Source organism: Anarrhichthys ocellatus, unplaced genomic scaffold (assembly GCF_004355925.1).
Source record: "Anarrhichthys ocellatus isolate YVR2014 unplaced genomic scaffold, GSC_Weel_1.0 scaffold5, whole genome shotgun sequence".
In the NCBI taxonomy this organism is placed as follows: Eukaryota; Metazoa; Chordata; class Actinopteri; order Perciformes; family Anarhichadidae; genus Anarrhichthys; species Anarrhichthys ocellatus.
In genome coordinates this window covers 10,755,591-10,782,640 of record NW_022280035.1, presented here as the reverse complement: position 1 = coordinate 10,782,640, position 27,050 = coordinate 10,755,591, and the positions used below count along the sequence as shown (strand labels likewise).

Genomic DNA, 27,050 nt, shown 5'->3' with positions numbered 1-27,050 from the left:
ACTTTCATACTCTTTTGTATCAAACTCAGTTCATGCCCCGGCATAGTCATATAGTCACAGACATAGGATTAGTCACAGGATTCATGTATTTCATGAGGCCTAAAAATAGGTATAGGGTCCAGTTGAGACCGGCAGCATGTCACCCCCACGATGTCCCCAGGCAAAAGGATGCCCTTTGTGTATAGGCCCCGGGACCAGACTGTCCGGCGCATCTTGGGTCTCTATGACCGTCGGATGGCTGTGATGATGTAGCCAGAAGTTTGGCAGGAGCATAAATTAAGAAGAAGGGAGGGGGGGGGGGGGGGACTGAGACAAAGCCGGGGAAAGATTTAAAGCCACCATCCAAGCAGCACATAGGCCCATACATAGTAGATGTATAGATACTGGACATTGGACTGCATTCCTGTTGAGAGTTAGTATGATGGGGAACAAGGATCAGTAGGATCCTCTAACAGGTGTCCCTTATGATATTTATTAATTAGTGAACCAACTGTATATCTCATTGGCCCAGCCCACGCCCCAGGGGAAACTGGATCCAAAAAACCGTTATGAATCCCTACTTTATTCATGATGAACGAAATGACTGTTTAGAGGAACATTGAGGGCTGATGAGTAAAGGGGGGGGGGGAGTATAAAGTAAGTTACAATTCTTTGTTTTAGTCAGTTGAGTCCAGACAACTCGATTTGCTTGTATTCTGTGTAGTACAAATGAATCTGCGTGAACTGAAGAAACTTCAATCTCTCTTGTGTTCTGTGGGTGTTCGTTACTGAGTTCCTGGTTAGTGAGAATCCTGTGCTATCTCACCACGAGTCAGATAGCAAATAAGTATTATGCCTTTAGATATTGAGGTTAAATGAACTTCGAAGTCTAAATCCTACAGGGTTACATGGATGAGCACTTTTATATTTCTTGCAAAACTATCGTGGTATGTATCTCCTTATTATGCTTTAATGGTTGTACAGGGGGGCCTGTGGACATGACATCCTGAGATAAAGTGAGCTATCATATAGCCAGAGTGTCGTGAGTGGAGCACATCAGAGCGCCGGGAGGACCGACTCCCAATCACCACCGCTGCTCTCTGGCTGAATCTCCCTGGCTGACGTCAGCTGACTGCCTCGGCTCTCCGCTCCTCCGGACACAGCGCCGCGCAAAAATGCTGCTCTCTGTGCCGCCAAGGACAGGATTCAACCCGTACAACGGCTACACCGGCAAACACATCAAGAAGGTAAATAACAACACCGCATCCCACTTCTACCCTCTCTATTCCCGTAAACAGTGAGTGATTTCTCGACGCGGTGTTGCTCCGAGTCCTTCAGTTAAAAGCTGCTCGGCTGTTTAAGCTGCAGTGCCCTTGAAAGTGGATCACAGGCGACGTTTAAAACTCTCTTATTTGCTGTTGCAACCTTTGCTGTCGGCTTTTTGATGTTGTTGCTGAATTGTTACAAACATTGTTACATTGTTACCTGTAGATTACTACAACAGTTTGCTTTGGCTTTTTGTTTCCCCCCTGATACGGTCGCTGTTCCCTTCCTATACCTAGCCTGCACGCAGAGAGCAGCTTATAAATGCGCTGTAGATGCTCGTTAGGCTGCGAACAAGATCATAAAAGATACATTTTATTCGACTTTACTGTACATTGGTGGGGGTTGTATCAACTGTGTAATGTTTCGGGGATGTTTTCATTGAATTAACCACAAGTTAGCAAAGTTTTTTTTTCCTCTTTTACGCGTAGCGATATGCCCCACCCCTTCAGTCCTACGAATGGTGACTGAGATGGTTTTTGCATGGCACTATGCAAAAGATGAAAGTTACAGAGCCCATGTAATATTACTAATGAAGATGGATGTGTTTGAATGGGATGTGCAGATTAGTTCTAAAGCAATGGCAACAGAGCTGGAACAATATATAAGGTCTCGTATTGATTAACTTGCCTTTTCATATGAATAATTCATGGGGTGACATTGTTCAACCTCCCTTTCTGTGCAGACTGTCTAGATTGATTTTATTTTGTTCTGAGACATGGAAATTACAGGATTACACAGAACTGTTTTAAGCAACAGTGAGTTAGTCAGGTCTAGGATTTGAAGCATTTTGTGTGCTGATTCCTCATTTTTAAACTATTAGGATTTCTGCCCAAAATGTGTCCCAAGTGAAGTCGAAGCCTGACTCTCTGCATTTCTTGAGTAACGTTTGAACAAAGCTGAAACAGAATACCTCCCTCCTTCCCCGAGTTATTCCCTTCCCTGCCTCGCGGCTGGCAGGAATTCAGATTGCTCATTTTAATGACCTGGAATGCCTGGAATCCTGGATTCAGACAATGTGCTAATTTCGGGGGGGGGGGGGGGGGCTCTGCAAACTCAACATTTTCCTTGAACGAAGATATGCTTCTTTTTTTTAGCACGTTTGGCATTGTTAGAGGGTCAAAGTCACACAGAGGGACGACTTGTAAATCCAACGTCAAATGGTAACCCCTGTTCAATGTCTTTACCAACGGGAAAAGGGCGGAGAAAAGAAAAGGATTAAGAGATTTCGCCCCCCCCCCCTTTCCTCTGCTTTCGATTAACTCCCCCTGTCTTTTTTTCTTCCTCCCCTGTGTGTTTTACATACCTTGATTCCTTGTCTGTCAGTGGTTCAGTTCACATGGAAAAGAGAGCCTGAACATTCTTCCTGCTCTCTTCAGGGTACATGATACCTGTTGAAAACAGACTATTTTAACCATCTGTTCATGTTTCTGGTGTTTTTTAATGAAACTGGACTGAGGCAGGAGAAGGAGAGCAGGGAGAAGTCTCACCTTTTAGCCACAAGACACCACGGATTTTCATCACTTTTCTTATTTGGTTCTTCCCAACGTGCACTGTTTTTCTTGCGGCTGCAAAAATATAATATGTAGAGATTTTGTCTGTTCCACTATGATCTTTTCCACAGTGCCTTTTAAAGTTTCTTCAGCCAAGCAGGTAGGACTCCACACTTCATTTGATTCAAGATTTGTAAACATACTTGTTGCATAACATCAATAATGAATAGAGGTTATGACTTTGACAGTTCATTTGTGCATTATTGAAATGATACTGTGTTGTAATGAAAAGTACCAATATATTGATAATTGTAAGCAAAATGCATTTTATTTTGGAACTTATTCAAATAATGAATATGGTTGACACTTTTAATAAGGAATATAGTTATGTTTCTGTGGGCTTTGGAGGCAACTATATGCTTCTCTTGCGATACAGATGAATGACTTAACGAAATGTGAAGATTTGTTAGATTTTCCAACATTGTCAGCTTCACAAAAGGTTTGTGTTGCCAGAATGATGTAGCAGAATGACTCACATCTCTGCTATTACTACAGAATTAAAGGCATACATCCAGCCTCACTTGGCACTCATTGTTCTCTCTCGGATGAGAAAGTCCTTAAGTCGCCTGGACTCCCTACGGGCATCACCTCTGCTTCCTCTGTCTGTAATTATCTCATCAGTCTTCAGCTGCTGCCTTGAGCACACTGCTTTCTCTGCATCACCCTGTTGGCAATTTACTGTAGTTCTGCTTGCAAAACTATAATAATAATACATTGAGGCAATTTACCTTACTGCAACTATAACTGCGTACTAATTGGGGTGCGAGGACTGTATATATGTCCAGCTTCTCTGTACAGGAAGTAGCGGTAGTATGAGTGTCTGTAAGCAACTGAGCATAGATTTTTTTTCATTGGCAGGCTAGGATTAAATTGTTATTATATACTGTAGAAATAAATGCCTTCATCATGTAAGTTGTAAATGTGTGTATGTTGTATGTACACAGGAGGATTTCCTTTATTTATCAGTTCCCACAGAGCTGTGATGCCCCAGGAATGTAGTTCAATTTAACAATGACCGCTCGGACTCTAATCTTAAACCAAAACTTGTCCCCCACAACTCCTGTCCACTTCAAGCAAAGAAACACAAACATGTGTGTATTTCAGAGGCATGTAAAGAATGCTCCAAAAATGACGCTGATGCAATAGGGAACAGTGTAACAAGATTATGTGGGTGGCTGTCGACTGAAGAGTAACAAGTAGGAAGGAAATCAGTAACATGTCAGGAGGTCAGGTTTGGGGCACAGCCTAACTGAGCACATTATGCAACCTTACAAGTAAAAAAAAAAACGAGAATTGTTGTTCCTCGTGTTTATTTTCACTTCTTGTCATACTTTCCAAGTTTCCTTTTCTTACTGTATGCGTGCTGTTCTGAATGCATATTTGTTACCTTACGTTGGTGTCAAAACACCTGGTGCTAGTGCTGGAGCAGATGTGGAGTAGGTGTGGATCTGACTCACTGCCATCTTTTTCTCAGAAGGAGCCTCGTAGAGCAGTCTTAATGAGACACTATACCTTCTGACTTGAGAGCACATGAGAGGGATTAGTGTTTTCCGCTAACAAGCTCAGATCCTAATTAGACAGGCCCCACTAGCCAGGCTTGGGGCAGGACTCGGTCTCTCCTGTCAGATCCTATCTCCCCTGGCCTCTGCAGGTGCATCCCTCCTGATAGTCTGTGCGGGCCGCCTACAGTGAAGGCAAGGGAAAGCACAGGAAGAGGCTGTGATTTTGGAAAAACAAACAGTGTACTATTGATGCTTAAGAAGAGAGGGAGATTAGAGAGGAGGACCGAGATGAATGGGCTCTGTGAGTCACTGTGATTTTCTCAGCTTGACTAAAAAGACGGAGTAAGTTCTGAGGGCTGATTCCTAGACAGTTTGGAAAACTTGAGGCAGATGGGTAGCGTGCATACAATAAAGCTGGCAAAGGAATCATTGGTGTTGCTATACTCATGTCAGTAGCGTATGAAAATATGTTGCTATATTACGCAGGTTTACAACGTATACGTTAGAAGAGCTATTAGAGTACACATTTGTCCTGTATTGAGGGTTTGGCTAGAAATGGCTTTGTACTAACAAGGGTATATTACATTTATGTTTCACGCATACATCATCATTTATGCTTAGTATGCATCTTTAATAATATGTCCTACCTCTAGATCAGACATCATAGATATAACATCTGCTGTTATTAGAAACACAGCTAATGTATGTTTCACAAACCGAAAACAGGATAATAAATATCTTGTTTCTCGAGAAGTAACTAGTTTCCTTTAACTATAAAATGAAATTAAGTTATAGATTCCATGTCTGAAAGGGGCTTAACATTTTGCTTTATGTTTGAACAAAGTTTTGAAAGTGTAGCTAACGTTAGCTGCCGTTGCACCATTGCAGGAGGCCACCTAGCTAGCTAGCTAAATGTTAGCTCTGCTGTTGCTTCCACACAAGTCTTTCACAGCTCGTGAACAACTTGTTTGTGAGGTTGTATTGTATTGTAAGTAGCTAACCAGAACCATTTATTGCCACGGTATGTTGCACATACAAGGAATTTGACATGACGGGTGGTGCATAACATTAAACAATGCAACAGTGCAAAAAAAACCTGAGCGTTAATATTTCATTTAATACAGCTTCATCCCGTTATTTCTGGCGTTGTTGTTGATCTTCTGTATTAACTGATGTGACGTGTGACCAATTAAAACGCGTTTAGTAAGAGTCCTGTAATAGATCCACTGCAGAGAGATATAGAGGTCATAATTGGCTTGATTCGAGCAGTCTTTTGACAACTCTCACTCTGTTAATAAGCTGGTGGTCCAGTGCTGACCTTGTGGTGTCCAACAAGCCATCCCATTGTTCCCTGAGGCCGAGCCTGCTGACCCTAACTAATCTAAACAGGAACTAAACAGTTCCTCCTCTGCTAGCAGTGGTAGCAACACCAAAGTCAAACTAAGCTGACATTATACTTCCATACAAATTTGATTTATTGCATGGTCCTACTAGTATCGATAGATTTTTCAAAATGCAATCATTGAAAACAGCTGTTGGATAAAATAATGTTTATGAGCACATCTATATTTAAGGTCCCTTATCACTGCCTATGTGGGTACATTTATGCTGATGAACATCGTGGCACAGCCAATAACATGCTCATTGCATGCATGCATTGATGTGAGCGGAGTCTCTGCATACTGCTACTTTCATGCTTACACATCCTTGAGCAGTGTACAGTGGCACTGAACTAGCAGGTCATGAAATACCAGATGGGACGTTTAGGTCCAAGTGCATAAATCACAGCATATTCAATTACATAGTTGATATATGCAGTCATCTGAGAGATTGTGGCAAAGATACATATATGACCTTAAAAGCATCTTCCCTTAATAAGTCAGTTTATCCAAATCTAAAAAAACAAAAAAACATTTGCCGCTATGCCATTCAGATAGTTAAGGCTTTGAGATGTTTGCCACCACCCCAAGACAATACTGGTGAATGGAATTTGTTTTTTGCTGCTCAAAGCACCGGAAAAAAAATATTTGAAAAAGCCAATATAAAAGTTTCTGTTTTAAAGAATGTGGTAACCATACAACCACCATAGATCTCCCTGTGAACAGTTTTGATTGGAACTGTTTCAAATACTCCCAGTAAAAACTGCAGCATAAAAGCCTCTCATGCAGCAGCTTGAAGCTCAGCCACTTAAATCTAACCAGTTTTAATGTTATACGCTTGGGTTGTACATTTAAATGGGCTCACTTGCCTTCACAAGATCACAAGATATGTAATACTGAAGGTAATATCTCAACATTTACAGTTAAACCAACATGTATACTGTGTTTTGTAGGCAACTTGTAATAGATCTCCATGATAACAGTGTACCGCAGGCTTGTTCTTGCAAACCAATATTGTCTAAAGTCCATGATGACATTAAAAAAGGGTGTATAATTGTCTTAAGGAATTAATTAATAACAGCTAATCTTTGAAGATAATACATTTTAGAACATTGACTATAGGGCCACCATTAATGTATCTCCTGTCCAAGCATGGTGTAGGGACTAAATTGTTGCTGGCTGCTTGTAGATGAGAGTGATTGATTTTAACATTAAAGGTTTGAAGTATCTGTATAACCTTGTAGCTGGTGATTTCTTAGGATTCCCATCTCTGCTAAACCAGGGCACACTCAGAGCCTGTAGTACATTGTCTACACATCCCACCCTCTCTGTATATATTACCTTTTAATGAATGTGTGCATTTTTGTTTTGCACATTCTGCTACAGTAGACTACATTTTGTATTTCTCATATTTCTCTTTGGATGTACGAATAACATAATAGTCATGTATTGTTTCACTTACTTGTTCTGTGCATATAGAAAATGTTGGTATATTTTCTTTCATATCCATCTTTTGTATTTTGCATCTCAGCCATTGTTTCTCAAGTTGTGACTAATTGTGTCTTTTAATTGACTTTCTCATCAAACGCCCGTAGTTTGAGCAAGCCACTTAGTCGACCATTAACAAAGCTGTTCTTCTCATCCCCAAAGTACAAGCACAAAATCTAACCATTCTCTTTTTTGTGGAGCAGACGTATGTCTCCCCCTCCAACCATCAGATGGCTCCTCCAAGCCCCAACAACATCAACAATAGCAACACCACCACCACCTCCATCAGCAATGGCAGCAGCAGCAGCAGTGGGGGAGAGCAGCTGAGCAAAACCAACTTGTACATCCGTGGCCTCCACCCAGGAACCACAGACCAGGATCTGGTCAAACTCTGTCTGCCGTAAGTTACCCAAAGACCCATTGCTCCAACTTCAACATATATACTCAATAAATCTCTCTTTGGCTGCTCACTGTGCAAATGAACCAGGTTGCAGTTGCAGAGTAGATTTAGATAGAACAGTGTTGGGTTCATGGATAGACAGGCGATGACTGGCTGTCTGAATTCATCAAGGATTGCATGACTACGTATACTTGCATGACTTCCTTACACTTGAAATGGACATTAATGCTAAAGCACACCGTAGCAGGTATTTCTGGAGCAGAGAAGAGGGCCACATTTTCATCCACATGTTGTTTAAGGCCCATCATTTCATTTAGTGGCCCTGTGGAAAAACAAACTATAATTTTGGCAGCAAACTAAGACCTTTCACTTTGGCACAGCTAAGCACAGACTTCCCAACAACTAGGTACAGAATGTTTAGTCTCCCTCTCTCACGCTAATTCTGTCTGTGTGTCTCCTCTTGCTTCTTCTTAGACTTTTGACCTACATGAGTTATTGCTCCTCTGTGCCTTTGTCTTGTAGATAATCATCAAACATGTGATGACAATGCTATCCTTCTTCAAAGTCATATTCTGCACTATAAATAATACTCCATGTTGCTCATCAATGTGAGTGTGAGTCTTTGGAAACTCTGTTGTGGGCAGCATGCAGTCAGACATCAAACAACAGCATCATCTAATCCATCTGATATGTTTGTTAGGCCTGCAGTAGAAGACATCAAAACGAGTAGGGCTGAGATGAATGGTCTGCGTTCACTTAATTGAATTGTGGAGCCTGGTGATGAGGACCAGAAGAGAGGAGTGAGAGAAAAGGAGGGAAAATGAGAGCGATTGAATAACGGAGAGAGGGAGGGAGGGGCCTGCTTTTTTACAGCTGTCTGGAAGATATGGCTCACATGAGGCTGCCCAACCCTACAGGAAACGGCGAGCCCAGGGGAAAGGGAAAGACAAACAAGGGTAATGGCATGAAAGAGGGGGGGAGAAAATCAGGGGGGTGAATGGAGTTCAGGGTGTGTGTGTGTGTGTGTGTGTGTGTGTGTTAGGTGGTGTTCTGTGGGGGTAGTTCTCATATTTCTGCTTTCACAGAGCAGATAAAATCACTGCATGAAATTTGTCTTTTAGCAGAACACATTAAGGCCAATGTAATTCTCAGTTAAACTGGACTGAGAGAAGATACTGTATCCGATGATAGTTAATAGGGGACATGCTTGTAGAGGACTATGTAAAACAGTAGGAAGACAAGTCAGGTAGGGAATTTGACTTAACTCAAGTTTGAACAACAAATGTGTGCATAGTATCAGGACACCCCACTCCCAAAGCTCCCCTCCCCCACAGTTGTTGTATGCACGCTCTGAAGTGTTCTGTGTAGGGAGCGAGTGATGAGAGGACGGGATGGGGGTTGGTTCTACATCTCCGGCCCTTGCAGTTGTGTCTCCGGGTGCTTCGTTGCTGCTCTGGTTCTCGCCCTGGTCTGTTTCTGGTGGTTGACCATGGATGGACATCAGGCTGGGCTATGCTGTGCTCTCTCACACATGGCTGAGGCTCCAGCCCCTCTTTTCGCTCTGCATCACGAAGTCCAAGACCTCTGAGGCGCAAATCAGTAAACGGGTATCTCAAGTGTGTAAGCAGGGGAGTGCAGCAAGTAGAACTTAATGTTCGTCATAATGTTGGTCATAGACTGGTGGGATTGCTGTGTGCCCACAGTAATAATGCATATGGAAATATAGGAGGAAAGTGTTTTATCTAGTGGCATCTGATGGCATCTTATTGCTTAGAATCAGAAATGCGCTGTATTACAATTGGATAGACATAACTCAAGTAAAATCTGTGTATTCAATACAACATGTGTCAATAACTTATAATTGGTGTATATTCTCATAAAAACATAATAATCTTCACGGGTGACCTATGGCCACTTTGGTAGAATAATAAAGATATAAAGATTGTTATATAAGTAGCTCTTCTAGCGTGGATGAAATGTGGCAGTGGTGCAGTGTAACGCTGCCTAGAGAGAAGCTGGTTAGTAGAATGAGAGTATGGCTGGGAGCCAGCATTGGACAGGGCAGTCAAGGAGAGGCATATCAGATTACACTGCATGCACATGCCTGGAGAGATGGGAACCGATTGACACTCTGCCGCACACCAGCATTTGCCTGCCGCATTTGCCTGAGCCAGGCACCATTCTATGCATATGCAGTGCCTATAGCTGGCCAGCTGGATAGATTTTGTATTGATAGTACATTGTGAATTAATCTGAAAATGCAGCAGAGACATTTATGTTTACTATATTGTCACTTCACGTTGGATTCCCCTTGAGTTACGATCCCTATTGACATCTGTGTAAAAGCAGGAATGGGTAAGATATGGGAAATCTATAGTTCTTTCCACTGTGCACAAACCCACTGGACATTAGCCAGCAGTTTGGTGACCGGTTATATTATTATTATTATTTCTAGGAAATCTGCCTTGCATGAAACCATGAATGAAAATATACCAAACTTTGCACATAGGTAACTTCCTCAACTGGCTTTGTGGGCTATTGTCCTGATAGTGGGGCTACAGCAACTGTCTAAAGTTTAAAACATTACAAATTCATAACATACACATGCTAGCACTTTGCAACTTTCACCAAAATGTAGGCCCAAGTGAGCAGAAATGCCCAGATGCTTCCAGCATGACAGGAATTACGAAGTCCATCAATGTTTTTCTCACAAACTGTTAAACAAATGTAACCTATCTCCTCCCAAACGTGCCAGCCTGCATCTTCAGACTTGAATCGATCAATTAAACATCAAAATCTTTAAGTGTAAATAGTAATGTACGTAGCTACTGCGAATTTGATAAATCTCCAATGTTCATGAAAATAATTTACAAAATGTTGATGTCACGGCAGATGTAGATGTAAGTCTCACAATTTCATCTCAAAAACTGCATTTTGTTTTTACAGTATTTTGAATTTTATCCTGGTGTAAACCACTGCAGTCAATGGAAATAGAGCAGCTTTCAACATCAGTTAAGGAGCAATCAATCTTTGGCATAACAGATTACAGCCACCTCTATGGATGAAATATGCAAGTTCTCAGAATTCTGTCTTGATAATTTTGGGCACTAGTTTGAAATATGCAACCTTTCGCGATTTCCTAAATCATAGTGTAAAGTTGATATTTGAGACCTGGTTGAGGCAAAATGAGCCTACTCAAGTATTGTGACAAAAAAACATGTGACTTAGGTTTTATGATAATGGACCCTCCTGTATTTCTCATTTGTCTTCTTCCTTTTAGTTTTTCATCTTCCTCCTCTTTCTTTCTTAGTGCTGTGCAGCAGCTCTAATTTAATTTATGCCTCCCCCTCTCTAAAGATTTCCCTACACACCATTTATTATCAGATGGCATAATTGTATTCAGTGTCATTGCAGTGAATCTATCAGGTGAATTATAATTCAGTCATCATGGAGCACAATCCACAAGGGTGTGTTACGCTTAGAGAGAAACCACATTGCCTCAGCAATGTCACAATGCTAATATTGAATGTAAATAAGTCATTACAAACACATTACAAAGTGCAGGAAAGGATGATCCTCGAGTGTAAACCTCACTGTTTTTCAGGTACGGGAAAATTGTATCCACCAAGGCCATCCTGGACAAGACCACCAACAAGTGCAAAGGTGAGGCGTCTGGTTGAAAGTAACTGTTGAGTAGAAGTTAAAAGATCAGTTCATAGAGAAATGACTCAACAGTCTCAACAGTATTATGAGTCTTTGACCTTCATGTTGACTTGTAACATGAGCTCAAAATATAAAAATTTATATTGTACAATTGTAACTAAAAACATCTGTCCTTCATGGAAAAGCACAGTCCAAACCCAACTGGCTGTCTCTTCACATTCAAACACTACTACTACTATGAGAGCTTCATGAGATCAAATGAAATGCTGTGTCCATATCTCATTGCCATAACGTGTAGCCTATATGTCATGCTGGATGTCTCCGTCCCTGCAGGCTATGGCTTTGTTGACTTTGACAGTCCGTCCTCAGCTCAGAAGGCAGTGACAGCGCTGAAGGCGGGTGGAGTGCAGGCTCAGATGGCCAAGGTAAGAACCCCACTTAAGATCAATATTCACCGGTTTAATTTCTTGTGACTTGGTGTCAGATTCCGTCAAATTGTTTATCAGAGTTAAATTCTCAGCTCATGGGAAAAGACATTTTAACAGTGACTCAGCAAAAAGTTGAATGATGAATTATTAATTACAAATTAAATGTTGAATTATTAACCTTGCAGTAGAAAGCTTGGTCCTATGCCTTAACTGCTTCTTATACATTTCTTTTTTAAAGCTGTGGCAAGCTTTTTCTCTGTCCTGCTTTCTCCCCAGGTTTTTTTCTCCCCATGTTGTCATGTTATATGAGCCATGGTTGAGGAATATAAGCCAATTAAGCCTCAGCTTGTGTGTGCGTACATATTAGCTAGGCAGTGCTCTGGGTGTATGCCTAAATCAGTGTATTTATGGGTATTAATGCACTGTAGAATATGTGTGTGCACAAACAAGAGTGCAGAGAAACATGCATGTACATGTGTGTACATGCGTGCATGATGTGTGTGATGTGCTTCTTAGTGGTGTCGGTGTTGAGGGAGTGTGTCCCAGGGCCTTCTCCCTGAGCTCCCCGTACAAAGGCCCTGTCTGTTCTCCCTGGTGGCATCTGACTCAGTGTCTGAGCAGCTCCCCAGTCAGCGGGGCCCTGTGCCCAGCCACCCGCCCTGTCAACACACACACACACACACACACACACACACTATCACACATGCACTTCACCAGCCTTGCCCCTACCAGGTTATGACACACTCACAAGCCACGCACACCACTAACACCAAGCTGATCTCTCGTAAACTGGATCAGTAACACTCATACAGCTCCTTGCTCAATGAATAACTTGATTTCACTCCGGGTTTACTGCTTTGTGTTTGCATCAGATTTCTCTCTGACTCATTCTGACTCATTGGCGGTTTAAATCCGCAGCAGGTCTCCTCTGCTCGCTCTCATGGGTCCGAGCTTCATCTCTAGTTCGCACTGCTGTGGAGGAGGAAGAGGAGAAGGGAGGTGAAGGAGAAATCACCTTCACCACAGGTCACAGCGATTGCAAAATGCATTATTCATGGCATGGAAATTAATTCACACTGCATTTACAGGTTTTTAATCGCATCTACACTCTGAGATAATAAATATGCATAATGGTTAGAGGGTGATACAGATCGGTTATCTTACAAGATGCTGTTGGCCGAATTAAATTTGTTTGACGGGAGGCCAAAAAGAAGAATATAAGACGCCTACAAAATAGTTGACAATAGTTGATAAACTGTGGCACTTTAAGAGTTTCTTTCAGGTTTGTTACTAATAATTTCAAATTCAGATTGCCAAAAACTGCATAATTTGTCTGATTTATGCAAGCCAGCAGAGCCGGCCTCTGTAGCTGCATTCAAGGTCGGGATTACCACATGAATATTACTGCTTGAATGCAAGCGACATGTTATTACAATGACCTAGGAAAAAGGATGATAATGTTTGCATGGGGACACTGATAGCACAATGCTTTAGATGTTCTTCAGATCATTTTCAAAGGTCTTTGTCCAAATTGTCTCTGCCGTGATTCTGCACAGAGCTAGAGCACATAATCATTTCAGATCATCCATGAATAGAGAGCCATTTAAAATGTAATTAGGCTTTGATATCCCCTTACCTGGATCCCGCGCTTTCATTCTCCTAAGAGGCTAGTCTCACACAATGGGCCTGTCTTCTACCCTTCTGGTAATATCGTATGGGTGATGGAGTATGAGAGAGGAGTGTGAAGAGAGAAAGGAACGAGTTGGATGAATAAAAGTGGAAGAGACAGAAATAGGGAGTCAGAATGAGAGAGAAATTCAGTTGAAGTCCAGCCAGAATACCATCTCATCATCTCTGAATATCTCTTTTCTCCTTTGCCCTCATCCGTGCAGCTCACGCCAAAACGAAATCCACCCTTTACTTCAAACCCGATTCCCTCTCTGTCAGACTGTTTTTTAACTGTCTAATGTCCTGCAACGGCCGCCCTTCCAAATAGCAGGCACCTTCAACACCCTGTATGATCCTCTCATACTTTTGCTGGCAGCTTTTGAGTGTCTCTGGATTTTTGGAGGGCTCCTGACATCATAAGGCAGTTTTTCGTAAAGACGACGAAGAGCTTCGTCTGCCCCACATACTCGTTCATTAATCCTCTCGTGGCTTCTCACCTTTCAGCAACAGGAGCAGGACCCCACCAACTTATACATCTCCAATCTGCCGATGTCCATGGACGAGCAGGAGCTGGAGAGCATGCTGAAGCCCTTCAGCCAGGCCATTTCCACTCGCATCCTCCGTGACGCCAACGGAACCAGCCGAGGCGTGGGCTTTGCCAGGTATAAGCTTTGATTATTTAGTTACTTGTATTAGGACAACGGGGCGAAAAGTGATTAGTGATGGCCTCATGTGCTTTAAAGAAAATATCCAGTTGCACAAATTTCAGTATTAATCTTGGTGAGAGAGCCCTCTGGTGGCCAGCGCAGGTAGAACATCCTCAACTGTAAATTAGAACACACAGCATGATACCTTGTAACCTGCTACAGTGATTGTTATTAATAAACATTTATTGTGAAATTTTCCTATAGGATGGAGTCAACCGAGAAATGTGAAGCCATCATCCAACATTTTAATGGGAAATATATCAAGACTCCACCTGGAGTTCCAGGTGAGGTGTTTGAGATGGCATCTTGTTTGATTATCTGTTGAGGAAAAGAACATTTTAAGTTGATAATACTGACTATATATCTTGATATAAAGTAATATTTTCTTACTGGTCCAGTGCCACCAGAGCCCCTGTTGTGTAAATTTGCTGATGGAGGCCAGAAAAAGCGTCAGAGCCAAGGAAAATATCTGCAGAACGGCCGGCCCTGGACGAGAGATGGGGAGAGTGTGAGTTTAATTGTGTCCGATTGACTTCTTTGAACATGCTTTATTATGCAACATTGCTTGTGACCAGCCTCCTCTTGACACAGTCCTTTGTCTCTTTTCTCCAGGGAGGAATGACCCTTACCTATGACCCCACCACAGCCTTACAGAATGGGTCAGTACTACCACTCTGACAAATCCCTTGTACAGCCAGAGGGAGTGTGATCATGTTGTGGTCTGGTGACAGATAACTCTGTGTCTCTCTCTGTAGGTTCTACTCCTCTCCATACAGCATTGGCCCAAACCGGATGATGGGGCCGACCTCCCTCTCCCCGTACATGCATTCCCCTATGTCCACCTACCAGGTAGTTCAGACCCTCAAAGCTTAGGTGTTATGTAGTTAGGATGCTAAACTGTGACAGACTGGAGTTTAATCAAGCCCAGGCCTGCTGTCGCACACCTATAATTTGTGAAACATTAGTTGCCAAATGTTTTAAATCTAAAAATAAAACAGCTAACTTTATGTCTCATCTATTTATGGTATGGTATGTTATGAAATATGTGTGTCTTTCTTGATCATGCAGGTACACAACCCATCCTGGTTACATCATCAGTCATACATCATGCCGCCCACAGTGAGTGACTTCAATCTTAAAGCAGTTGGCTCTCCTTCCTGTTGTTGTTGCAGGAGATGCCTTTCTCTCTATATTCTACTGCCTTCACAATCCGTCTGACTGACTAACAGTCTCTTTGTTTTAATGGCCACTGCTTATTATTATTATTATTTTTAAATAGGGAGCAGTCTTGACGCCAGGAATGGACCACACCATGTCCATCCAGCCGACCTCCATGATGGGGCCCCTGACGCAGCAGCTCAGCCACCTCTCCATGGGCAGCAGTGGCACAGTCAGTAGAAAGCGGAACATTTAGCATTCAGCCGTGATTGATGTCGAGCAGTTCATTTGACCAGTCTATGATTGGGTAATGCAAGAAGATACAAAGGGAGAGAGAGTTTATTCACTGCTTTTAAGGATATGCCGAATCCTTTTTGTGGAGATAACTAGACTTTTATTTGGGCAAGTTGGGTAAATCAACAGAGTGAGAAGAACCGAATGGGATGTTCTTCTTCAGTTGCTGGTCCCCTTTGTAATTTAGGCTGATAAAGACATATAAGTGTAATTTCACATATACTTCTTGTCTAGTGCAGCTTTATGTAACAGTGTTATTGTTGTTATAGCTGTCATGTCTTAATGAAATCTCCACTCTCCTGCAGTACATGCCTGCAAACACATCTATGCAGGGGACCTACATCCCCCAGTACACCCAAGTGCCTGCCACCAACATGTCAGTTGAGGTAAAGACCTCTGTTTTCTCTCACTAGAGCAGTTTAAATCAATGTTATGTGAAGCAGTCACTCATGGATTCAATCGTTGCTGCCTCCCTCGCAGGAAAGTGCCGTCCAACCACCTGTTGCCATAGAGACACCCACAGAACACACCACCTACACCTACCAGCATAACAAGTGAAGAGGTGGGTTGTGGTTATTGTTTTGTGTCTCTTAACGTGCATACATCTGCTACTACAAACACATCATCCTCATCATACATCACCTTACTGCGTAGGTGCAGGAGCAGCTCTTGTTTCTAATTGGCTGGTCTTGTCGCCTTGTGTCAGATCTTCCTCTGGAGCCGGAGTGACTCTCAAAGCGTTGAAACGCGAAACGGTCGACCGTGCTCGTAAAGGCACCGGACACTCGGGAGGAACGCGGACTGTTACACAGAAAGGACAAAAAAAAAAAAAAAAAAGATATTTTCTACAAACTCATGTTTTACAATAAACTCTTTTACTCCAACAACCAAGGCTGGAGGATGGCAGGCAAATGGAAGAATGGAAGAACAGAACGAGGAGCATCTATTTTGATAACAGTCAAGTCACACACAGACACACACTACATATGTTGACATTTCTTTTATTTTCTAATACTGTTCCGGGGAGCTACAATGAAACCATGAAAAAATACTTCAACACCATGTTTTATTTTTGTGTCATGTTTTTTTCCTCCTTTTTGTAAGAGACACTGATTTTGCTTAATTTTTTTGTCTGATACTTTCAGGCTTTGAAAACCTGCCTTTTTGTACATAGTTTTTTGTTTTTGCGTGTTTCTAGCTTCATGTGTCCTAGTTTGATTGATTGGTGCAAATATTTAAGTGCAGGACTCGAAAGGCTCAAAGAAAAACAGACAGATAGGGGGCAGCAAGGTATGAAACCTACCTGAAGCGGTAACGCTTCTTTTTTGGCACTTGACTCTCAAATAATTTATAGTTCCAAACAATCTCGACAAAGCTTGAGACAATCAGAAGATAACAAAGAAGAGAAAATGTAGAGATGGTTGAAGAGAGGACTTCGTTAAAAGAGCTAAATAGATTTAAAGCATTCCAGAGATTATTATCAGAAAGTTCTAAATATTTGTTCACGTTGCTCCACTTGATGAAATCCGAAGTTGCTAAACAGGGATCACATCTCACACAGAGCTGCCTGTAAATAAGAGATTTAAATGTATTTAGGCTTTCTTTTGATTTCCTTTTGTCAGTGTAGTAATGATTCAGTTATTTTAATAACAATATTTTACCACATTGTCTGAACATAGCAATGTATGTATTGCTGTGTTTTTTGGTTTTCCCTCATGAACTTTTTCATAACAGGGGAAGCTGAATCTCCACTGCATCCCAAAATACATTTCTGAAGCGAGAAGTAGATGTTGTTAGAGTATGAAGTTGTTATTACATAGACATTGAGATCAACTGGTAAAGCTCGGCTCTGTCCTGTTATATCTTAAGAAAACACTATCAAGGTTTATTAAGGCCAGTACACAGATGCTTTAATACTGACCATGTTTCTGTTTGCATCTACTTCTGTATTTCTGTTTTTCACCCTCATGTTTTTTTTTTTTTACATTTCTTATTTAAAGGTTTTATTAAGTTGTCTGTTTTTGTTAATTCAGTTTTAATACTTTTTAAGATTGATCCTATTTTTCAAAGATGTTTTGTTTTTATTTTTGATAGTGTGTTGTGTGCCTCAAATAGTGAGAAATAGATGTTTGCAACTGTTTTTGAAATAGTGATTTGTTTGTATGTTTGCTTAGTTCTCTAGTTCTGGTTTCAGTGTTGACGTCAAAGAGGCTTTAATGTTGGTTTGTTTTTTGCTTTTTCTTTTACAGACATTTCAGTTCTGTCTGTGTCACACATGATCATGGATTCATTATGTATGCTAGGTTCAGATGCATTGTTACAGAGTTGTGCCCCAAGCAGTTGGGAACAACGTAAGATAAAGTATATGTGCAAACCTTGACTTACCTCATCCTGCCAGAGAAATGTAGATTCAGTTTGTGTATAAGGTTCACAGGCAATAACCAACTTCGGCAGGTCCCATGGCCGTTCACAGCTGGTACTGTGTCCACATCCTTTAACTCTTCCGTCCAATGCTCGGAAAACCCGCCCAAGGTCTGACGATCTATGCAATTAATTTATTATCCTTATAAATGCAATACTACAGATATCAAAGAGACACCTCGCAACATTACTTAACATTCTGGCTTTATCTTTCATTATACATATACGTTGAGATATTTGTTGTTTTTTTCTCTGACTGACACATTCATCTATGGTTCATTGATTGTTCGTAAGATTGCTGCATTAAAAGGGAACTATTTCATACCAAAATGTAGTTGTTAATATGACTAAAAATTTGGCAGGTGTGCTTTAATTGAACAAAGGCAGGTATGGCCACTCGACTGCCCAGCTGTTGTTTTACATGGACACCGTAGGTTTGTACTAGATGTAATTCACCATTCCATCCAGTTCCAGTTGTTGTGTTCTGTGCCCTGTCTGGTCCTGTTTGTTGCTTTCTTGGTGAGTAATTCACACGGTTTTATTTCCAGGACCAAATTAAACTTCACAGAAATGCCTTAGATTTCACTGAGAGGGATAGTGAAGTGCTACTCAGATTTGTTTGGCTTGTTTTTTGTTTTGTTCATGCACTGCTAATGTTGAAGATTGTATTGTCATCTCAAACTACTCTGAACATAGATCTATCAAGCAAAGACATCTCTATCGGACTATCTTGTGTTCCATTGTTTCTGTCCAAAACATTGAAGAAAAAGTGAATGGTGGCTTATTGAGTCAAACTAACTATTGCTGCTAATGTTGGATTGAGTATTTAGAAATCTTGTAGCTGAAGGTCATTGAATATATCAAGATCACTTCTTAACTCATGTTCAGAGATGTCTGTGCAGTCTGTTGGTTTTGTTCAGTAAATGTCTGTCTGTGCCATGATGCAGGTCTTTGTCAATTTCATAAGAAAACCCCTACAGCTATTAAAGGTTAAACTTGGTTTGATTTGGAACTTGTCATCTTTTAAATACATTTTTTCACTGTGGTGTGTGACCATCTGCAGGTTTATACTTTGTAAAACAGATAATGCACTTCAAATAAGCAAACACATATCCAGGTTCTCTCGTTTATCAAACCCAATTGATTTTGAGGTAATACACAAATAACAGTCACAATACATGAGAATGTATTTCTAAAATGGACTTAAATCTAGATTTAAAAAAAAAAAAAATAGGAATTCCATAAAGAAAAGGTATTTTACACTGTTCAAGAGGCTGTATATGTTTTAAGTATGTACAAAGTTAAAAATATATTGAATATGCCCAAAAGTTGCTGCAAAACAAAAGACTCTGAAATACATAAAATAGACTTTGAACCTTAATTTACAATCTTTTATCAAGACTAACATCCGTTGGTTTTTTTACCCTGCTGTTTTAGAACGTAACTAAGACCGTTTTTTCACACTTGCAAGTACGTGTGTGTCAGGTAAAACTTCCTATTTCCGTTAAAAACCATACTCTGAGACAAGGCCTGAAGAAGCTTTAGGCCTTTTAATCAAACAAATTACAAAAATAGTCGTTTTAGCTGAAGTGTTCGTACTATGGGAAACAAAATAAATAAAGTTCTGTGCCCAAATACTAAGACAGGTTTTTAAGACTAGAAGCCAGTCATACTTCAGTTTTCATAGTGAAGTTTATTTTCCTTTTATCGTACCAAGAGTATCAAACATGGACAGCGACATTGATAAGTATTACCGTCGTTATAAAAATGAAGCAGCAGAAAGCGCTCGAGTCCCTGCAAGACAAGAACATGTAAACTTGGCGTGTCTGCATCGAACACCACATCGCAGCTCAGAGTATGGTTTCTAAGTCAGTACAAGCGCGACTTGAAAAACAGTTCTGGCTCGGCCATACAAAACATGCAGTGTTCCAGCTGCTAAACTGATGCTCCACGGGTGCCCCAAAAAACACCAACGTGGAGTAGAGGTCTGGGAGGCAGTGCTTGGTGCTCCGGCAACATCCCATCAGCTGAGAGCTTGATTGACGGTAGAGGATGCAGAGTAGCAGAGCTGGTTCCTGATCTGATGAGCTGGTGTGCAAGTCTTTCCCAAAACAGGACTACTGTCAGTAGATCCTTCTGTCGAGCGTAGCTCAGCCAACGTTACGACTCGTATTCCCAACATCGCGAGCCGACTACACAAACCTACAACAGCTTATGGTTCAGAATCTCCCAAACCATCCGTTTTCTGAAGTAGGGCATGTGGCGCTGTGGAGTAAAGAGAAGTCATGCAAGACATCTTTAGGCCACTATCACGATGATATGCAGATTAATCTGTGTTTGTGATTACCTGTGTGAATGTGATGGGCTTGTCTTTGGTAATGTAATCTGCATATTTGCATGTGAACATTCCACAGTCACTACCATTCATCTGCTGTGGGATTTCCTGAAAGCAAAAGGGGGGGAGGGGGGGGCAAGATGTTATTGGACATTCCATGATGCAAAACATATCTGTACAGGTCTGACAGGATATTTTATTAATAACAATGACTATCTAATTACTGCTTGGACTTTGCTTTGAAAATTCTATCACATTTTAGAGTGGATTTCTTCCTACATAAGCATACAGCATCATGAGAAATGTTATTGAGAATGCAATAGCATTATTAATAGATTGTTTGATATTTCAGATGCATCACTGCTCCAACGACCTAGCTCACTTGTGAAAGTAACACAAAGCAACATTGTGAATTATACTGTTCTGTTAATGAGAAACGCAGTAAATTATGAAACCAAGACAAACCAAAATTGGTCACTTGACGGATGTGCCAGTGAAAGAACAGAGGCTTTATGTCACAGATGATTTATATTTATGGAGGTACTACTTGCTCCTAGAACTTTCTGCTGATAATGGAAACCCATCCAAAAATTCAAAACACATGCAGTTTCATGACAACAATGAAAACAGACTACTTCATGCTAACCGCCCTCATGTGTTTTGGACTTACATTACGCTTTTTGCTGTGCAGAGTCCAGCCTACGGTATTCAGTTCTTTGCCCTTCTTGTCCTTACTTTCCTGTTGCAGGTAGTTACTGGGGGAGAAAGTGAATTACTTTCTATACACTTTGATGGCTCATAAAATTATTTAGCAGGAGTTGCATGTACCTCTTTAAATATACATCCCATTCAACAAACAAACACATCGGATACTGAAACTCACAACAACATTCTGCATGCTTCATCGTTGTTTCCTCCCATAGAATCAAAGTAAATGACAGCCTTTTTGCGGAAATCCACCACCTAAGAGAAAGAGTTGCACAATAAAAAAACTGCAACATAAACTCCAAAGATTGCTACTTCCAAGTTTGCAATTACGGTGATTAAGACTTACAGAGAGGCACCAGTGCACCCCCAGGTGGACAGGAACCAGCAGGACGTCTTTAGAAAAGATGTCCATCTTCTTGGTCCAGCGGCGGACAGCAGGGTAGCCACTGCTGCGCAGCTTTGGGTAGAAAAAAGTGTTGAACGTATTGACTGATGGCAGGCCGGGGTCCTTGCTGCGCTCCACCAGCAGGTTCATGTAAAAGTTGATCACCTTCGATATTAAGTAGGGAGAGTTTCAATTAACTGTACGACTCAGTTGTGTGATGATTATTACATGCACAATATAACCACGGTCAAGTACCGTATTTTCCGCACTATAAGGCGCACTGGATTATAAGGCGCACCTTCAATGAATGGCCTATTTTAGAACTGTTTTTATATATAGGGCGCACCGGATTATAAGGCGCATAGAATAGAAGCTACTACAGTCAAACGTTTGACAGGGGTTGCGTTATGCATCCACTAGATGGAGCTGTGCTAAAGGGAATGTCAACAAAACAGTCAGATAAATCATTCAGTCAAACTTTATTGATTTTTGATTTCATTCACAATACGGTAACTTAAACGTAGAGGGGAACTTTTCCCTGATTCAGTAAACACGTAAAAGAAACAGTCTGATACCACTAAATCAAACGTTAGTGCATTCACAATATAGTAACTCTCGAAATTGTTCAACTTACGTAGAACTCAGCGTCGTAAGCGTGTCTCTTGAAAGGTGCCATTTTGGGGTCTTTATACACACAAGTGGTGTTGGACTAGGAGTAAGCACAGTACCGGTGTTTACCGCTATTACTTCGGCGACGCCCCTGACTACGGTAGCCGTAATGCTGCAAGCGGTGCGGCTTTGTAGTTTACCAGTCGTACTGAAACATTTTGACAGAGCGCCGTGTACAACCAGTATAGATCAACCAATTAACCAATTGATCCATATATAAGGCGCTCCGGATTACAAGGCGCACTGTCGTTTTTTGAGAAAATTAAAGGCTTTTAAGTGTGCCTTATAGTGCGGAAAATACGGTATTTCTTTGAACATTGTGATGAATACATAATCAAAACAGGAGTGTGTGTGTCTGGTGCTAAATGAATGCCCGCTGATCATTCACACACAGATCTGTGACCGTGAGGATCATTTACACCCACCTCATCATTGAGCCAGTTCAGGTTGCTGAGGGTCTGCAGGTCTTTGCGTGTAAGGCTGAGACCAAAACCTTCACTTAAAACTTCATGGTTCCCTCCTCTCAGCCCCTTGTTCACCTCAGCCTCCATCTCCTGATCAGAAAGAGACAGCACACAAATATTAACCTTTATTTTCATTAGATATCAATTTGTTCCAAATATCATACAGCTTGACAGCTGGCAGAAACAAAAACAAAATGTGTTTTATTGTAAATAAAATGCTTTTTATTTTTAAATCTAATATTTAAATTGTTTCTGGTCTTATTGTTTTCAACCAAAGCATGGGACTAAAACGTGTGGAGAAAAATAAACTATCTGGTCTAAACTTAAAGGCCAAGTTTGTTGTTTATATTCATTACAGTATTTGTAGCTAGTGCTGCTTGCTACTTTCATTCAAACAGAGTTTTCAAAATCTAGCAACCCTGGCTTTAAGTAGCATAGAGCACTTCATGTCAGCTGGAAGGAATTAACAATAAATCAACATGCACAGCAAAACAATAAGGCAACCATTTAGTCACTCTTTACTTTACTTTTTAAAAAGGAAGAAAAAGGAAAGTCAGAAATATTTTTTTTTTGTCTCATCTAAATAAATGATATACACAGTAAACACTGCATACTCATTAAGACACAATGACCACACCTCTGTAAATTCGGGGAATTCGGGTTTCTCTTCTAAAGGCGTTGATTCTTCTATCACAAGAGTCAAAGGAACCTCCTTCTCCAAAGGAACTCTGACATGGACCTCCACATCTGGGCTGCGTTGCGACTCGTTAGACAGGCGCTGAGAACCAGGAACAACATGACACAGATTAGTGGGATCAGAAGCGATCGCGATACAACCGATTGGATAACACTTTAACCTGAAAGAGAGCTTCAGTGGTGGACCCTCACCTGCCGCAGCAACAGGGCAGCCAAGGTCTCCTGCTCTTCAATGTGTCTCCGTCTTTCTCTCGCCCGAGAGTCATACATACTCGTCCTACAGTGACAAAAGATACACGTTTTTCTCTGTTCAAACATAATTATCAGTCATTTATATAATCTAATACATGGGAGTGTACTTACAATTCTTTGATCCATAACTCTGCTTGGAAACATGGCACACTGTAAAAATACAGAACTCAGTTAACATGTATCCAACATGTATGACATAAGTCATTGTTTTTACTGCACCAAGAATCACAGACGTAACATGGTGTGTCTGGGTCTATACAAATTAAATTTCGAAGTTAAGTAACAGCATCCAACGTGAAATGTAAAGACATCTACATCTTGGACATTTTTAAATGTTTAATCATGTCACACATTGCACATTAACTACAGTGAAATGTAGCTTGTCAAGTAAAGACGTAAGTAACAAAGTAGCAACACTGAGTGAAGAACCATACTAACCTTGAGCGGCCTTGCTTTTTACCCTTTTGCTCATTTATAATAATTACAGAGTCACCATCATGAGCTGCAAGAAAAGACAAGAACATTACAAGCAAAGAAAGAGTACAGAACCAAGCAAATATTCAATTCACGATATCTATATTTCCATTAAGTACACACACACACAAAAATGACCTGATGATTGTGTGTCCTGAGAAGAGTTATCCATAAGAGCAGATGGAGAGGGAGCTGCTGTGAGAGTAGCTGCTCTGCTGGAGCTGGGGTCTGTGTCCAGAGACCACGTCTGGATCCCCGGCCTATTGGAATTCCACAACGGGCTGGGCAGGTTGCTGGAGCTCTGGCTGGACATCCCTGTGGGGCTGGGGGGGCTGCTGGGTCCCTCTGAAGTTCCTCCTACTGGTGACCTAGTAGGGGAAGCGAACTGTAGCAGTCTGCGGCTCGTAGTCAGGAAGCTGGTACTGACGAGAAAGTGAAGGGTAAGCAGATGAGAGAGCAGGCACTTATCTAGATACAGTCCAGAGCAGTCAAAGTGATAAAGGATAGACATGGAACTAATCAAATGTATTTAGCATTCTTATTCACTACCCACATAAATGTAGGGAAGGTTTGTAATCGGAGTAAAGATGGACAATAACTGGTAGTTCCAACTACAAAGCATACATGCGACTACCATTGAGTATCTGTAAACACCTTTCAGGCTACGCAGAGTAAGCAACTGACACAAGAACTGGAGTTTTGGATAAAACACCACTGTTGATCTTATGCTTATGGAGCCACCCACTGGCCTGTGACTGCATTTAAACAGAACACCTTCTTCTGTGCCACACCCCCCCCACACACACACCCACACTCTGTATTCCTTTGCATACTTCATGGAGGGTTTGGCATTGCTAAAATCGACTGCATTTGTATGATTACGTACAAATCTCTGTGTGACCTCACAATGGCATGTGAGCTGCCGTTGTGATGGAGAGATGACTGACCACCAGAGACCATGGTCAGAAGCTGCCTGTAGACCTCCTTCTCCTCTTCACAAACAGACTGGACAAACAGAGAGGAAAACCAGTAAATAAATGAAGTCATGTAACAACTGAGTGAGCAGGAATTACATTTGTCCTGGTGTCTGACCTGCTGTGCTGTGCAGTGAGGTCTGGCATTGTGCATGCGCCCAGATGAGGAGCTGTGTGTTGGGCTCTGCACCACTTTGATGGGAAATGTCTTCTCATACATACTAGTGCAGGAGCTGCTTGCCACTCCACTAAAACTGCAGACGGAAAATGACAGTGTTGTAATCACACAGTATAAAGACGCGTCATATAACAAAAAGCAACTTTTGAAATGGGAGGAGGTAAAAACAAAGACACAACGATACCTTGGTGTTGCATATGGTCGGAGGTTCAGGGGCCTGCCTAACCGTGGAGATGGGTGCAATTTTGGGGTGATGGAGGGTGACATGTTGACTGAATGCCCATTTATTTTTGGCACTTCACGATGTGTAGGACTCATGCACACTTGTCGCCTACAGACTTTTGATCCCATAATGTTCTTGTCATTGCGCAACCATTCTAGAGTTGATAAACAAACAGTAGAACAATTAACTTCTTTCCGAGAGCTTAAAGCCTGGCCAAACTTTAGCTTTGCAAAAGTTTAAGTGACAATTTTACCCGATTTGGATGTTTTCCACTCCAATGTTGTCGAGGGAGCAACGAACGTCTCATCCAGACAGTTCCTTTCAACAATCTTAAAGCAAAAGCACACATGACTTCTTTAAAATCAAGGCAAAACATGTTTTGACATCTCTACAGTCAGGCTCCAAACATTTATCCCTTACCGGCATCCCAGCCCAGACTGATGCTGATGTGGAGGGCTGTGGTTCTCCAGGCGGTGGACCAGGATAGGCAGGCAGTATATTGCTCAAAGTAGGGCTTACATTGTTTCTCATCCATGTAGCCACACTGGAGCTGTGACTCTTAACCCCTTCAGCTGCAACCTTGACTGTGTCAATAAGATCCCCTAAAGGAATTTAAAACAAGACATGATAATACTGATTATATCGCTACATACACTCACACCATAATATGTAACAAAGTTAATTATTAATTACCCATTCGAGATTTCTTTACGATTAAGCCATCTTGGTCGATGTTATGTCCATCTTCCAAACTTAAGGAAAAAAAACAGATAGACGCTTTACAGTTAATAAACACATTCCGTCCATTTCGACAAATTGAAACGTTACACGGACTCATAAATGACTTAAAAGCAAACTGGGGTCGGTCTTTTTAAACACACTGACTTGTGGTTCCACACGGGAGTAATGCTGTTACAGCTCATACCATTCAAGTGGTCTTTTCCTCCTTAACGGAACATCGCCCGGTCTCCGGTGTCCGTCAGAGTCCTCCACAGCTGGTTCACCATTGCGAAGATTGGCAAAGCTCGTTTCTATCCATTCGTAGATGTGATTCAACATGGCTCAAAAGTTTTAGAAATAACGCCGCTGGTTTAAAGATAAATCGCTATGGCTACTTTAAGTCTACCTGTCTATATAGTCAAACCTAATGAAGCCAGTGCGCTTCATTCGACTGAGGTAGGTTAGCTGAGGCTGTTTCAAAAGCTAACAGTCCTCACGATTATCATTTCACAAATGAAACCTAACCGTTGGCTAGTCAGTTGAGAATTAGCTAGTTGCCTAGCTAGCACACTATGCTAACTACCGCGCTAGCTAATGTTGCTACGACGCGGCTAATTTATGGAAGTATGTTTAAATTCCAGCAGGAATGCGACAAGTCGCAACCAACGCGTTCGGAAAAACGGTTATCATTTTGAGTCCCACGCTAACTCATTTATATATCCCTAACGTGACTTTAAAAAGCATATAAACTCGTTGAAGAATATTATCTCCCGCTTCTTCCTCATTCAAAACCACAACATGGCTGAATAGGACGCTCAACCATCGCACATTGTGATTGGATGACTGGATGCTGTGAATCTGAGTGTACCCGTCTTCTACTGGTTGATTGCAGACTGGAGGAGACCATTTAATATTACGTCACACGCCGGCTTTGACTTCTGAACACATGTAGACCACACGCCCGCAATTATTTAGCGTTACCGCTTTCATATCCTGTGTCTGTCGCACT

General features: G+C 41.4%; 2 protein-coding genes across 3 annotated transcripts; one reads left to right on the top strand and one right to left on the bottom strand.

Moving 5' to 3' along the window:
- Nucleotides 1-1,065: 1,065 nt before the first annotated feature.
- LOC116382188 (RNA-binding motif, single-stranded-interacting protein 2-like) lies at nucleotides 1,066-16,454 on the top strand. The gene is made up of 14 exons (XM_031845006.1): nucleotides 1,066-1,226; nucleotides 7,428-7,624; nucleotides 11,229-11,287; nucleotides 11,621-11,712; nucleotides 13,888-14,045; nucleotides 14,295-14,374; nucleotides 14,489-14,598; nucleotides 14,703-14,749; nucleotides 14,846-14,939; nucleotides 15,159-15,209; nucleotides 15,370-15,480; nucleotides 15,848-15,928; nucleotides 16,023-16,104; nucleotides 16,249-16,454. The coding sequence occupies exons 1-13, from the start codon at nucleotides 1,155-1,157 to the stop codon at nucleotides 16,098-16,100; spliced, it is 1,230 nt and encodes a 409-aa protein (XP_031700866.1). The 5' UTR covers nucleotides 1,066-1,154; the 3' UTR covers nucleotides 16,101-16,104; nucleotides 16,249-16,454.
- Nucleotides 16,455-19,075: 2,621 nt separating this feature from the next.
- senp1 (SUMO specific peptidase 1) lies at nucleotides 19,076-26,870 on the bottom strand. 2 transcript variants are annotated; one of them, XM_031845005.1, is made up of 18 exons: nucleotides 26,247-26,870; nucleotides 26,015-26,073; nucleotides 25,742-25,923; nucleotides 25,575-25,650; nucleotides 25,283-25,475; nucleotides 25,039-25,174; nucleotides 24,833-24,951; nucleotides 24,085-24,368; nucleotides 23,911-23,974; nucleotides 23,584-23,622; nucleotides 23,413-23,497; nucleotides 23,162-23,302; nucleotides 22,486-22,614; nucleotides 21,353-21,556; nucleotides 21,182-21,261; nucleotides 20,969-21,053; nucleotides 20,311-20,406; nucleotides 19,076-20,228 (listed from the first exon to the last, which is right to left on the bottom strand). In XM_031845005.1, the coding sequence occupies exons 1-18, from the start codon at nucleotides 26,378-26,380 to the stop codon at nucleotides 20,166-20,168; spliced, it is 2,169 nt and encodes a 722-aa protein (XP_031700865.1). In that variant the 5' UTR covers nucleotides 26,381-26,870; the 3' UTR covers nucleotides 19,076-20,165. The 2 variants fall into 2 exon arrangements, 1 of the variants encoding a protein (XP_031700865.1); XR_004212714.1 differs by lacking the exon at nucleotides 20,969-21,053.
- Between the last annotated feature and the right edge of the window lie 180 nt (nucleotides 26,871-27,050).

Excerpts from the sequence above, each read along its gene's own strand:
- senp1 (XM_031845005.1), bottom strand. The coding sequence starts at position 26,380 with ATGTTGAATCACATCTACGAATGGATAGAAACGAGCTTTGCCAATCTT. Across the intron at positions 25,175-25,282 it reads CGACCATATGCAACACCAAG|TTTTAGTGGAGTGGCAAGCA; the intron begins GTATCGTTGTGT and ends TTCCGTCTGCAG. Across the intron at positions 21,557-22,485 it reads TGAACTGGCTCAATGATGAG|GTGATCAACTTTTACATGAA; the intron begins GTGGGTGTAAAT and ends TTAATATCGAAG.
- LOC116382188 (XM_031845006.1), top strand. The coding sequence starts at position 1,155 with ATGCTGCTCTCTGTGCCGCCAAGGACAGGATTCAACCCGTACAACGGC. Across the intron at positions 14,375-14,488 it reads GACTCCACCTGGAGTTCCAG|TGCCACCAGAGCCCCTGTTG; the intron begins GTGAGGTGTTTG and ends TTACTGGTCCAG. Across the intron at positions 14,940-15,158 it reads CCCCTATGTCCACCTACCAG|GTACACAACCCATCCTGGTT; the intron begins GTAGTTCAGACC and ends TTGATCATGCAG.